The 11,572-nt window shown below is 51.4% G+C and overlaps 1 protein-coding gene across 1 annotated transcript in view; it reads right to left on the bottom strand.

Moving 5' to 3' along the window:
* ELP6 (elongator acetyltransferase complex subunit 6) overlaps positions 1-11,572 on the bottom strand; it is a 35,463-nt gene that overhangs the window by 3,760 nt on the left and 20,131 nt on the right. Inside the window, exons 3-5 of the mRNA XM_009885691.1 lie at positions 9,791-9,882; positions 8,079-8,149; positions 1,024-1,157 (exon numbers count right to left, since the gene is read on the bottom strand). Of these exons, the coding sequence (XP_009883993.1) occupies positions 1,024-1,157; positions 8,079-8,149; positions 9,791-9,882 (297 nt within the window). The remainder of the gene's footprint in view (positions 1-1,023; positions 1,158-8,078; positions 8,150-9,790; positions 9,883-11,572) is intronic.

Genomic DNA, 11,572 nt, shown 5'->3' with positions numbered 1-11,572 from the left:
CTCCCAGCATCTCCGGGGCCTCCTCTGGCCCCGCTCCACCAGGTCCATGTCTCTCCTGTGCTGAGGCCCCCGAGCTGGAGGCGGCACTGCAGGGGGGTCTCCCCAGAGCAGAGCAGAGCGCAGCAGAGGGGCACAATCCCCCCTCGCCCTGCTGGCCACGCTGCTGGGGATGCAGCCCGGCATGCCGGGGGCTCACTGGGCTGCCAGCGCACGTTGCCGGTTCATGGCCAGCTTTTCCTCCCCAGCACCCCCCAGTCCTTCTCGGCAGGGCTGCTCTCCATCCCTCCATCCCCAACCTGTATGGATATCAGGGATTGCCCCAACCCACATGCAGGACATGCCCTTGGCCTTGTTGAACCTCATGAGGTTTGAGTCTCACCAAAGGCTCATCCACCCCAGCACGAGTCTGAAACAGTGGAGAGCCGGGAGCGTACAGGAACAGAGCAAGTACACGTCCGTCTTTGCTCTTTGACCCAGAGGTGGCACCTTCCAGTTTAACAGCCCTCAGTGGATTTTTCCACCAAATCACCAGGGACACGGAGAAAGTGAAGGGGGAATAAAAACGACAGCCAGCACGGTGAAAGCAGCACTGTTCTCTTGCATGAGAATAAAACTCAGAATAATTAAAAAGAGGAACAAAACTGCTGGGATGGAGTTTTACTCAACACAAACACGTTGAGTGCTGAAATAAATTTTCTGTAGACCTACGACACGCTTGGCAATGAGGATAGAGGTGGAAATTGTGCCAAAATGCTGGAGAAGGGGGACAGGATCTGAGCAGCGGGGAGAGACAGGGCAGGACAAGCACAGCAGTGTGCACGGCGCTGACATTTCCCTTCTCTTAGATGTCCAGCTACCAAGTCCTTGGGCCCCGGAGGGGAGCCCAGAAGGAGCCGGGTCCCAGCCGTGGACATCGCTGCTGCTCTCGGTGTTGGCTGCAGCGGTTGGAGACACGAGAGGGGAAACGGTCTGTGCGGGGGGACCTGCTGAGCCCCAGCAGAACCACCGAGCGCTCAGGTTTACCTTATAAACTGGAGAGGACTGGGCTGTGCTGACTGCTCCTCCTCCTCCTCTCCAAACAAGAGGTCAAGGCAGGACTTGAGGCCTTCCAAGAAGACAAGCTGTCCCCGTTCTTTGGCAGCTGTCAGACTGACTCCCTCGAGAGAAGAAAAAGTGATGTTGCAGAGCGAACAGCTTTGGAGCAATGGTGCAAACAGAACCAAGCAGATCGACAGCCGATTTTCATCAGGTCTAACCTAAATGTGCTAATAAAGTCAATGCCTCGGGGACTCTTGCACAGCGGATGTGAGAGGCAGTTCTGTGACACACACTGGTGGACACATTTGCTTTCCTGTATTTTGCCAGGAGGAAAAAATAAATCCACCGATATGGGGGGGGGGGGGTCAAACATCCTGGAATTGCTCCCAGGAAGACAACAGCGTCATTGCATGGGAGAAAAACAGCTTCTTATCCAGAGGCAGGGAGAGGATGGGTATGGACTTCTCCACGCTGCCCCAAGGACCCTGCTGTGAACAATTTCTTCGCCCTCCCTTCTCGGGTGGCAAAAGCATTTGGTTTTCACTATCTCCCAATCATCGCTGTGGCAATAACGACTCCCCGGCACAACCCACGCACCTGAGCGAGGCACGGCCTGGACCTGGAGAACGCCGTGGGCTGGGCACCCCGACGCTTGCACAACGGGCGGGAGAGAGCAGCCTGGCCGGGGCTCCCATGGGAAGCAGCCTCAGCCCCGACTCCCCTTTGGAGAAGGAGGAGGGCCCATGACAAACCTCTTGGGGCCGTGACTCAAACTCACGCTGAGGTTTCCTGCTCTCAGCCCTGCTTCGCCATGAGGCTGACCTCGAGAGCCACGTGCTGGGCATGTCCAGCCCCAACAGAGATGTCTGTTGCAGCAGATGTGCAGAAGACCCCGACTGGAGATCTAGTTCCTGAACTCCTTCCTCATCCTCCTTTCTTTCATCAGCAAGGGCTACTTTTGCCAACCTTTCTATAATTCCTGCGCTTACTGGTGACCGCGTCAGTCCGCCTTTCAGGAGAAAATTTAGTACCTGTTACTGGCATGATCATACAAAGACATCTCATGCACACTAGCTTCAAACCTCGGCCAAACTGTGCATTCCCCGGCAGGAAGAAGTGCAAATTTGTTCGGCTTCGCAGTGTGGGTTGCTTCCCACATTTCACAATGGGACTGCCATTTCTTAAAATGGAACAAAGGAGCATCAACGCCAAGATTCGCAGCGTCTTGGCAGCCTGGAAATAGGGCTGTTGCGCAACGCAGGAGGTAGGTGGACAAGATGGCGAGATAGACGGTTTACAAAGAGTTCAGGAAGGTTTAGCTCAATGCAGTATTGCTCGACTGGCAGAACTGGTGAGGCAGGGGCCAGGAACCAGAAACAAAGATCCTGAGAAAGCGGTTCCCATATCCCCCGGGAGAAGACATCCCTTTGGGATGCTGTGAGATTTTGAACCCTCTGAAGAGGGTGGCAGAGCAGGACTGGTCAGGAACAGAGGCAAGTCCCAGGACAGGAGCAGGAGCCCTTACCTTAAGCCAGGACTGGCTTCTGCCTGAACACTGGAAGAGGCCCACACCAGCAGCACTGGTGCTTTTGACCTGGAACTTTGTAAGCATCACAGAAAATACAGATTTTTGCTTTTTTTTCCCTAAGCAATCTCACTGCGAGCTGCAGGACGCTCGAGCACAGAGTCCGAGTTGTTCAGCAAGGGGAAGGCTCGTAGCAGCTCTTCCCCCAGGACTTCGAGCACCGAAGAGCGCTGTGCTCGGCACTGTCCCAACACCTTCTTTTGAAAAGACCTCAGAGGTTTTCCAAGCGTTTCCCAGTCCTCGTGACGCCCCAAGAGCCATCTCTCTTTGCTCACACGTGAGAGACGCAGCAAAGCGATGTGTCCACTTCCACCTCCTGATTTCTACCCTTTCTTTTCACCCGCTCAACCTTCCTGTTATCCTGACGTGAAAATGTCAGTCCAACATTTTAACCCCTTTTTTTTTCCCCCTCTTTTTTATTTAAAAAATAAAAAGATTGTAAAGCCGCATCTTAAACATCTGATCAATGAGATGATCCCTGCAAGGGGCTGGGCCCAGCTGCATTGTGAGCGTGGCATTTCCACACGAGGACCTCCAGGGAGAAGGTCTGGGTAGATAAGGACGAGGTCCTTTCCAGGAAGATTACCCCTGAGCTCCTGCAAGGCTTATCAGTTGCCACACGTTCAGCGCTAATGAGAGGAAAGACGGATTTCCACTGCTTTCCCTCCCAGCGAGGGGGAGAGATCCATTCATCAGCGCTGCTGCCAGAAAACACTGTCTACAGCAATTAGAAAACAACGGATCGGAGGCAACGTCTTCCATCACGGCCAGGGGATACTTTGACAAGCGGAGGCTCCTCCAAGGCAAAGGATGTCTGACGTGTCCCCACCTCAGATCCAGTTTTTAAATCAGCCCTGAGCTTGCCTTTCTTTTTCCTGGTCTTCCACACATGCTTCTGGGAGGAAAGCAGTCCCACCTGCCACGAAAACTCCGCAAACTCCAAACTCCGGGAAAGAGAGCCACAGGCGAGGCACCAGTCAGCACTTTTGGCCATATCCCTTTTGTTTTCAAGCACTTTCTCAATGAAGAGCATTAACCAGCAAGTGTTGCAGCACGCTCTCGCCTCATCTAATCCACGTTCTCTCCACTCTTTTCCCCTTCTCCCTGGCAAGCCAAGAGCAGTAATTCCTACAAATGAGACTCTTACGGAGCACACGGATCTTTGTTCTCTGTTCTCCCTGCCATACCTCCTGCCGGCCCCGAGCCCAGCAGAGGCTGATGTGGGCTACAGGCGGAGGGATTCAGCTTTTCCAGGTGATATTTACTCACTAAAACCGTGCCAGAAAGCAGGGCAGGAACGGAGAGCTAAGGGATGCCTCTTGGGCAACTGCAAGCACACACGATGGAAAAATTTGTAGCCAAGGACAGAAGAACCTTTATGCAGCAGGCCGGGAGCGGGGAACGGCCGGCAAATACCTGACGTGCCAGAAAGCAGGGCTGGGTTGCACGGCAGTCTCCCAACCCTCATCCCCTCGTGAATTTTTGGAGGCCACAGGACTCGGCACTTGCCGAAATGCTTTGCTACAGCAGTGGCTAAATACGCGATTCATGTCAATAATTCAGAAACTTCTTTTAACTTTGCTTCAGCCATTTCTTCCTGCACACACAAACTCTCTATACTTCAAGAGCAGCAAGGAAAGTGTCCCCTCTTTAAAATACCCAGAAACTTTGTGCTGTGACACCGGGACCTGCCTGGACGACAGAGGGAAGTGCCACAACATGAGAGGAAGGCAGCCAGGGGCAGTATGCTCGTGGGTCAGACCAGGAATTCAATCCCCTCCGTGCCATGATGTTCCTGGGTGAATCCAGCAAGTCCAGTCTAATTTTCCAACTGAGGAACTGGGTCCCAGAAGGACAGCATCTGATGGAGACCTGGACTCACCCCAGTGTGGTCAACCTGCCATAGCAAACCTCTTCTCGTCTCCCAGCTAGCAGCCCGCCCGATGTAACTTCTGGAAGCAGCACAGGAAGCGTCAGGATAGTTTGGAGATGGTGGAAAAAGTGCTCAAAACGGCCAACGGCACCTGCCTGACTGCCACAGACGCTACGCACGTCCCTGCTGCAGAGCCACAGTGCCGCAGAGCACCCAAACAGCCTGCATTACCATCCCTGAAAGCTTTCATTATCTCACAGCACCACGCTCCATTATCGCCGGGAACACATAGACATTATCTCTGGCAATCTGTCATTTATCGATCAAGCCCAGAAATGCTTCTGAAACAGCAGCTCGGGGCGACTGGAGCTGCGAGCTCCGCAATGGAGCACAATTTTTTCTCGTCCGTCCAGGATGCTGCCAGCCAGGCAGCGTGGCAGCCCACCCGCCTGCCAGCAGTGACATCCCTTCAAACCAGAACCGCCGCTCGCCGCTGGCCATTTCATAAGGGAAAGCAAAATATTTGCAAGAGAGGACTAGTAATGGAGCGTGCGAGGCAGCGGGCATTAGCTCATATAGCGAACGCAGCCGTGGTACAAAGTGCGATAATCTGTGATCGGGCAACCGGCCAACATCTCTTCTCTTGTACAACTACCTGCAGGGGAAAGTAGAGGTGACCGGGCGATGTCCTCAGGTCTGTGATCTCAGCGCTGTGGCAGGGAACAGGGGAGCAAGCGAGAGGGAAACCAAATGGGGATAAATATGTTTTTCCTTTAAAACAAAACAACCATCGTACAAATGAGGGTGGGAACACCAACCTGGCAGGCTGCCCTGGTGCCATTAGACTTGCTACGGCCCAGCATGTTCTCTACAAGGTCACAACAAATAACATTAACTGTCCCTTAAATTAAGTGCAGATCCTCATGAAAAGAGCGGGATTTGCAGAAAAGGAAAAGTGTGAAGCCAGTATTGCAGAGCCAGCACAGGCACAAAAATCCAGGGGAGCTTTGTCCTGCAAATAAAAATCACAGAATCATAGAATCACAGAATGGTTTAGGTTGGAAGGGACATTGAAGATCATCCAGTTCCACCCCCCCTGCCATGGGCAGGGACACCTCTCACCAGCCCAGGTTGCCCAAGGCCATGTCCAGCCTGGCCTTGAACACCTCCAGGGATGGGGCCTCACCAACCTCTCTGGGCAACCTCTTCCAGTGCCTCACCACCCTCAAAGTGAAAAACTTCTTCCTAATGTTTAATCTAAACCTGCCCTCTTCCAGTTTATAGCCATTCCCCCTCGTCCTGTCACTCCATGCCCCAGTAAAAAGTCCTTCCCCAGCTCTCCTGGACTCCCTTTAGGGACTGGAAGGCGGCAATAAGATCTCCCCAGAGCCTTCTCTTCTCCAAAGAAGTCACTGCATTTAGCTAACACATAAGGATCTGGTTCTAGACTGGTAAGACCTGGAAACACCGTGGGGAAGCAGCACGTAAGGCAAGCATTACTTCAATTATATACAAATATTCAGTATATCACCAGACATCAGCTGCTAAAGGACCAGATCCCCAAAACATCGCTGTTAAGACTGTGTAACATGACCCTGACTCCAGGACCCTTCCTCCCAGGCCTGCGACCACCCTGTTCCCAGCAGGAACAGGACCATCACAAAGTTATGAAGCTCTTCCAACTGCAGTCTTTCCTAAGTGCATCATCTTCTGCTAGGAATGATTACGCACGGGATATTTAACCTGTGGATGGGATAACATAACACAGGTGGCTACTCACAGGCCAGATTCTTCCAAGCAGTTCCCGGAGAAACTACAGCCTGACCCTCTGCAACTCTCCCGACCAACACAGAGAGCCAGGAGCTCGTCACCGAGGAAGAGGAGGTGGGAAAGGAGCAGCCAGTCGTTTCCTGGAGCGTACGGCACACCTAACTGCAGCATGACACAGCTCAGCGCTCTCCCTGAAACTGGAGTTTGCTACAGCCGTGTAAATGCCACGCGGGCTGGTCTCCAGCAGAGACCTACAGCAGCAAATTTTTAAGCAAGTCTAAGAGTGAAAAAGCCTCGCCAAAAAAAACCCCACCTTTACTGAGCCTGATGTGTTCATTTAGGCAAAGGAGGATTAAAGCAGAGACAAGATCTTACGGGAACTCAGACAGATATAAATAACCGATGTTACGACCTCCAACTCCTCAGAGCTTAGGAGGAATTCACAACAACCAACAGCACGGGCACCTGTGAAGTTATAACGCAAGACTGACTCAGACTTGAAACCAACGGGACAGGGACAGCTCAGCGCTGCGGGCAAATGTAATCGCTTCTCTGAACTCCCCTGGGCAAGCTGTATTGTTCTTCTTATCACCTCTCTTCATGCCAGTAACCTTTCTGTTGAAGCATCAGACAGCGAATCATTTCGATTTGCATTGCACGCGTGCTCCAGCTAATCCTCATGTTCTCTCCCTTCTCAGACTCTCCCACGAGGGAGATGACAACAGCACCTATTAAAAGCACACGCACAAGCTGTGCACCAGGAAATTTTACCACATTAGGAAACACACCAACGAACACAACTCTGCTTTCAGAGCCAGCAAGGATCCCATATTTAACAGCTGAATCTCCTACCTACACCGGTTGCTGTGCCCCGTTTCCTGTCCCACTTAGCAAATTCCCCCCATCAAGATTTCCTCCTCTCCACACCATGAAGGCCAGAACTATTCGGCGCTCGCCAAGGCTGGTGTGCTCAGGAGTGGGGAATCTGCTCTTGCAGGGAAATCGCACGTTGAGTATCTGCCTCTGAGTTAAAGCTCCACTGGGAAGTACTTCGTTCGTTTTATTTAGCTTAGGTCTGAGCTCTCAGACCACTGATCTCCTTTTAAAAGGTAAAAAATGAGTAGTAAATAAAATACAGTTGTTAAGCGAGCACCAAAACTCAACCCACATTTGCTGTGGAGAATACACCGTTATTGCAACGTCGAGTTCTTCAACACCTGGAAGTTTATAAGCAGCAGCACGGCTGGGATTTCCAGCAGAAGCGGAAGAGGGATGACCAACGCAAGCCCTCATCCCTTCAGCCCTGGAACGTCACTTGGACTTCCCAACCGGAGCATTTCACACCTGAGCAGTGTACAAAAAGCTGAGAGATGCAGTTTACACCCAGAGCTCAGACTGATTTGCTGACACTGGGAAAGACCATGTCTACTTTGTTGCTCCGTTTCCTCGTTTCAGGGTACACATAATCCTCGCCTGACTCACCATGGGAAGGAAACCCCTAAGAACACGCTCAGCGCTTGCGGCTCCTCAGACAGCTTGAACTGATGGCTTGGCCCAGAGGCCAAAAGAGGCATACAGGTGTCCTTCTTAGTCTACAGGTGATTCAGCCCAAAGCATTTCATCACAACGTAACCACAGGACAGAAGATAAAGTCACCTCAGGAGCTCCTGTGCCGTACAGCCAGTGCATCCTGCAGGCGTAGAGATGCCCCAGGGACGCAGGCACCATGGCATTTTTCTCCCCAGAGCACTAATGAAACTACATCTGCAACTACTCGGACCTGTAATTCTTAACCTAAGCCAACAGACTTACCAGCTTCTGTGCTACGATGTTATAGTGACTGAAGGACTGGAGCAGGGCCACAAAGCAAACCTTACAGCCAGCTGGGTGGGAAGACAAAAAGCCACGTTATCATTTCAATTTTGCAAGCTGCCATTATCAAAGCACATAAATCACAGCAGTCAGGCTACAAATCTGTCTGGAAAGACCTTGAAGTGAAACAGGTCTAGGCAGCCCCTCACTTGCTCATGGCCGGGCTTTCCATTTTCACCTTTCGACAAGATTTCCACACCAGGGAAAATGTCAGTCAGTTTAAAAAGAGAGGGAAAGAACCAAAAAAAGATGACATAAAAAAAAAGCAGAGGGCCCCTTTTCTGTCTCATGCCACCCTGCCCTGGGATCTCCTGGCACTGTTTGCTCACATTACTGCAAGGAGGCCAACGGCCGACCGTGACACGAACCACTAAAACCACTGATGTGCCAAAAATCCCCGTTTTGGCTCTCGCAGGGCAAGTGACCTTGACTGGAAAAACACACAGAACAAGCAATTTTGACAAAAACGCCTCACTGAAACGTGATTTTGGACAACCCAGCGCGTGACAACCTGGCCTCATGGTCTAGGTATGAAGAAAATGAGTATTTGTTTCTCCCTGCCAGAGGGCAGGACGTGGATTTCAAGTAGAACAAGTCAGTGGCCCCATTTGAGCCTTCACTGACCCCTCAGGAGCTCCCAAAGGTTTTGAACACCAAGCGGGTACTTGGACAACATGGGGGTGCTACAGACGTAGAGTAACTGGTACCCAGCTCCTGGGGTGGAAATGAGAGGGTGACGGCAAGGACACCTGCCTTGAGGTGCATTAATAATCCCAAAGCGCTGCTTTGTGGGGGATACCCACAAGGGACGGCGAGACTTTTCCCAGGCAGATGGGCAGCTCCGTCCCACGTCACCCAGGTCAGCACGTCAGCAGAGCCATGTGGGGACGCAGGCAGCCCCTGAGGCAGTGCATCGGTGGGGCTCTGAACAGTTGTCACTGTTAATAATCCGCTCTCCACGGCTTTTCCTGGAGTTTCACTCCGTTCCATTACGTAAAACAATATATTTTTTTTAAAACGGGGTAAAGCCATAGCTGAGGAAGTGGCAGTTAAGGTGGGGGGGGGGATGCTCTCAGCTCCACCACCTGCACAGCACTCCGAGCTAAGTTTCAAGTCTGATAGGTACCAGATTTGTTGGGCTGGCTGCTTCGCCAGCAGAAAGCTGGAGGAGTCCATGAATCCAGCGTCCACTCTGCAGGGGCTGGTAGGTTACTCACAGGTGAAACTGTGAGCAGAAAAGCAATTAGGCAACTTGCCAGGCTCTTTGTTTGGTTTTTTACTCACTACTAGCTTATCTATTTGTTACTTGTTCCTGATATTTTTAATTGCATTATAAAACACCTAGCTAGTGAAGGAACTACAGGCAACAGCTCATTGTCAGATGCCCATGTGATTTACAACGTTTGCTGCACTAATGACGAAACAAGGTGCACAGAGGTTACGGGATGTGCCCAAGGATATAGAGCAAGTCCCAAGAACAACTCAGGACTGGGATCCATACATGCTGACCCCAAAGCTCAGCGCTAATCCGAGGATGCCTCACACTCGGCAAAATCAGTCTCTGCTCACACAGAAACACTCTACGCTGAAGGAACCTCCAAGGAGCAGGCAAAGGCAAACCCTTGCCTTGAAGAATCCTGATGCTGACACACCTCTGAGGTAGAAGGAGAGGAAATGGTGCACCAGGAAACTGCCATCTGTTCTGGTGTCTCGCAGCAGCGTGAATTTACCCTGAAAAACAAGAAGTAAAAATCACTTAACAGAGGAAGATGAGGGCACAAACTGCTCCCAGTTAAAAGCTCTTGCGCTAGACCAAGACCCCAGCTGGATCCCCAAGCTCTTGTGCCCACCAAGAGCCACCGCCTCACATGGAAACACCCAGCTGCTGCAGAGGACCCCAACGAGCAGCACTGCACTTCCCAGTGACGGCACATCCAGAGCGTACACGTATTCGTGCCCCTGGTGCTGGACACCATCGTCATGGGTGGCCGTGAGCAGTTTCCATCTCCCAGCTCTGTCTTCCTCTTCTCCAGCTCACAGACATCTTCTGTCTACTCCAAGTGGCACAGATGGCAGGGGGACAACAGCCACCCACTCTGTTCCCAGTCCATTCTCCCACTGCCACGGCCAGCGTCGCCTGTGCGCTTAAAATGGCACTACGGCTGCTGCTTCTCCTGTCCCCAAATGGCTCTCCATGCCCCCTGTTCCAGGCTTACCTCAAACAGAGCAGAAAACCTTATCATCAAAATTTGTTTACTGGAGCTGAGCTTTCTGCGCAAAGTATATACCTTGTTTTCATCACGCAGGAAATTAATTCCGTTCATCAGCGCACGCTTGTTATCAGTACCAGTCTCATCAAGGCATTTGTTTCCATTAAAACCTTAGTCAAGATGTTTCTTTAATCAATACAAATCATAGAAGGGCTGCTTTTAATCACAAAGAACTTATCAATGCTTCCCCCCCCATTAAAACCTTAGTCAAGATGTTTCTTTAATCAATACAAATCATAGAAGGGCTGCTTTTAATCACAAAGAAGTTATCAATGCTTCCCCCCCCCCCAAATCTATTAGAAGAAAAAGCCTTTCACAGCAACAAGCAATCTACCCATAGGCAATTCACAAACCATCTATCAGAGTTAACTCCCCAGTGCCTAAAACGTGTTAAAAAGCGGTGCTAATGGAATGGCAAATATTGAACACGTCTGCAGGGAATGCAAAGCAGAAGTCAGGGTAGAGAAGTGCTGCACTGCCTCAGTCAGAGAGCTCTTTCCCACCCAAAAAAAAGGGTTGTGCCTCTGCGGCCGTTACAATAACAGGAGGCACCACCCTAGTGAGCATCTCACCGAGATGTAGCCTCCACTTCTAAGCTTGGAGGAGTCTCTGGATTCAAACAGCACAAGCTCCAAAGTTCAGCGGTCTAGTTTCTGCACAACTCCATCCCCTTCAACTCCCCTCTTCCCCGCAACGGCCCCCTGCAACAGCAGGCTGAATGCCACCCCAAGTCCCTTCCCTCGCCTGCCAGCTCCCGAAAGGCTCTCTTCCTTTGCTCCCACATGCTGCGCAGAACACGGCAGGATCTTATCATTCGGAGCACACATTATTTCACTTCTTCAAACCTTCTAGTTACCAGCCCTTAAATCCTGCCAACCCTCACTTGGCCGTCACGTTGCAGCTGCTTAGATAGCATTCAAAACTCTTCATTTCTGACGCTTAGATGTCCAGCTAGCCAGGGGTGGAAATGTCCAGACCGTGCATCTCCAAAGCACAGCTGGCGGCAGAAAGAGAAAGAAAGGAAGGAAGAAAGAAAGGAAGGAAGGCAACAGTTCCAGGAAACTCCAGCATCCTGCTTCTGGCCACAGAACTGCCCCAAAGCCTTTACCAACCCCAGAGCACAGGACACAAATAGAGGAATCGGGGCTCTACCAGTCGTGTCGA

Source organism: Charadrius vociferus, unplaced genomic scaffold, assembly GCF_000708025.1.
Source record: "Charadrius vociferus isolate BGI_N301 unplaced genomic scaffold, ASM70802v2 scaffold825, whole genome shotgun sequence".
In the NCBI taxonomy this organism is placed as follows: Eukaryota; Metazoa; Chordata; class Aves; order Charadriiformes; family Charadriidae; genus Charadrius; species Charadrius vociferus.
This window is presented reverse-complemented; position numbering and strand designations above follow the sequence as displayed.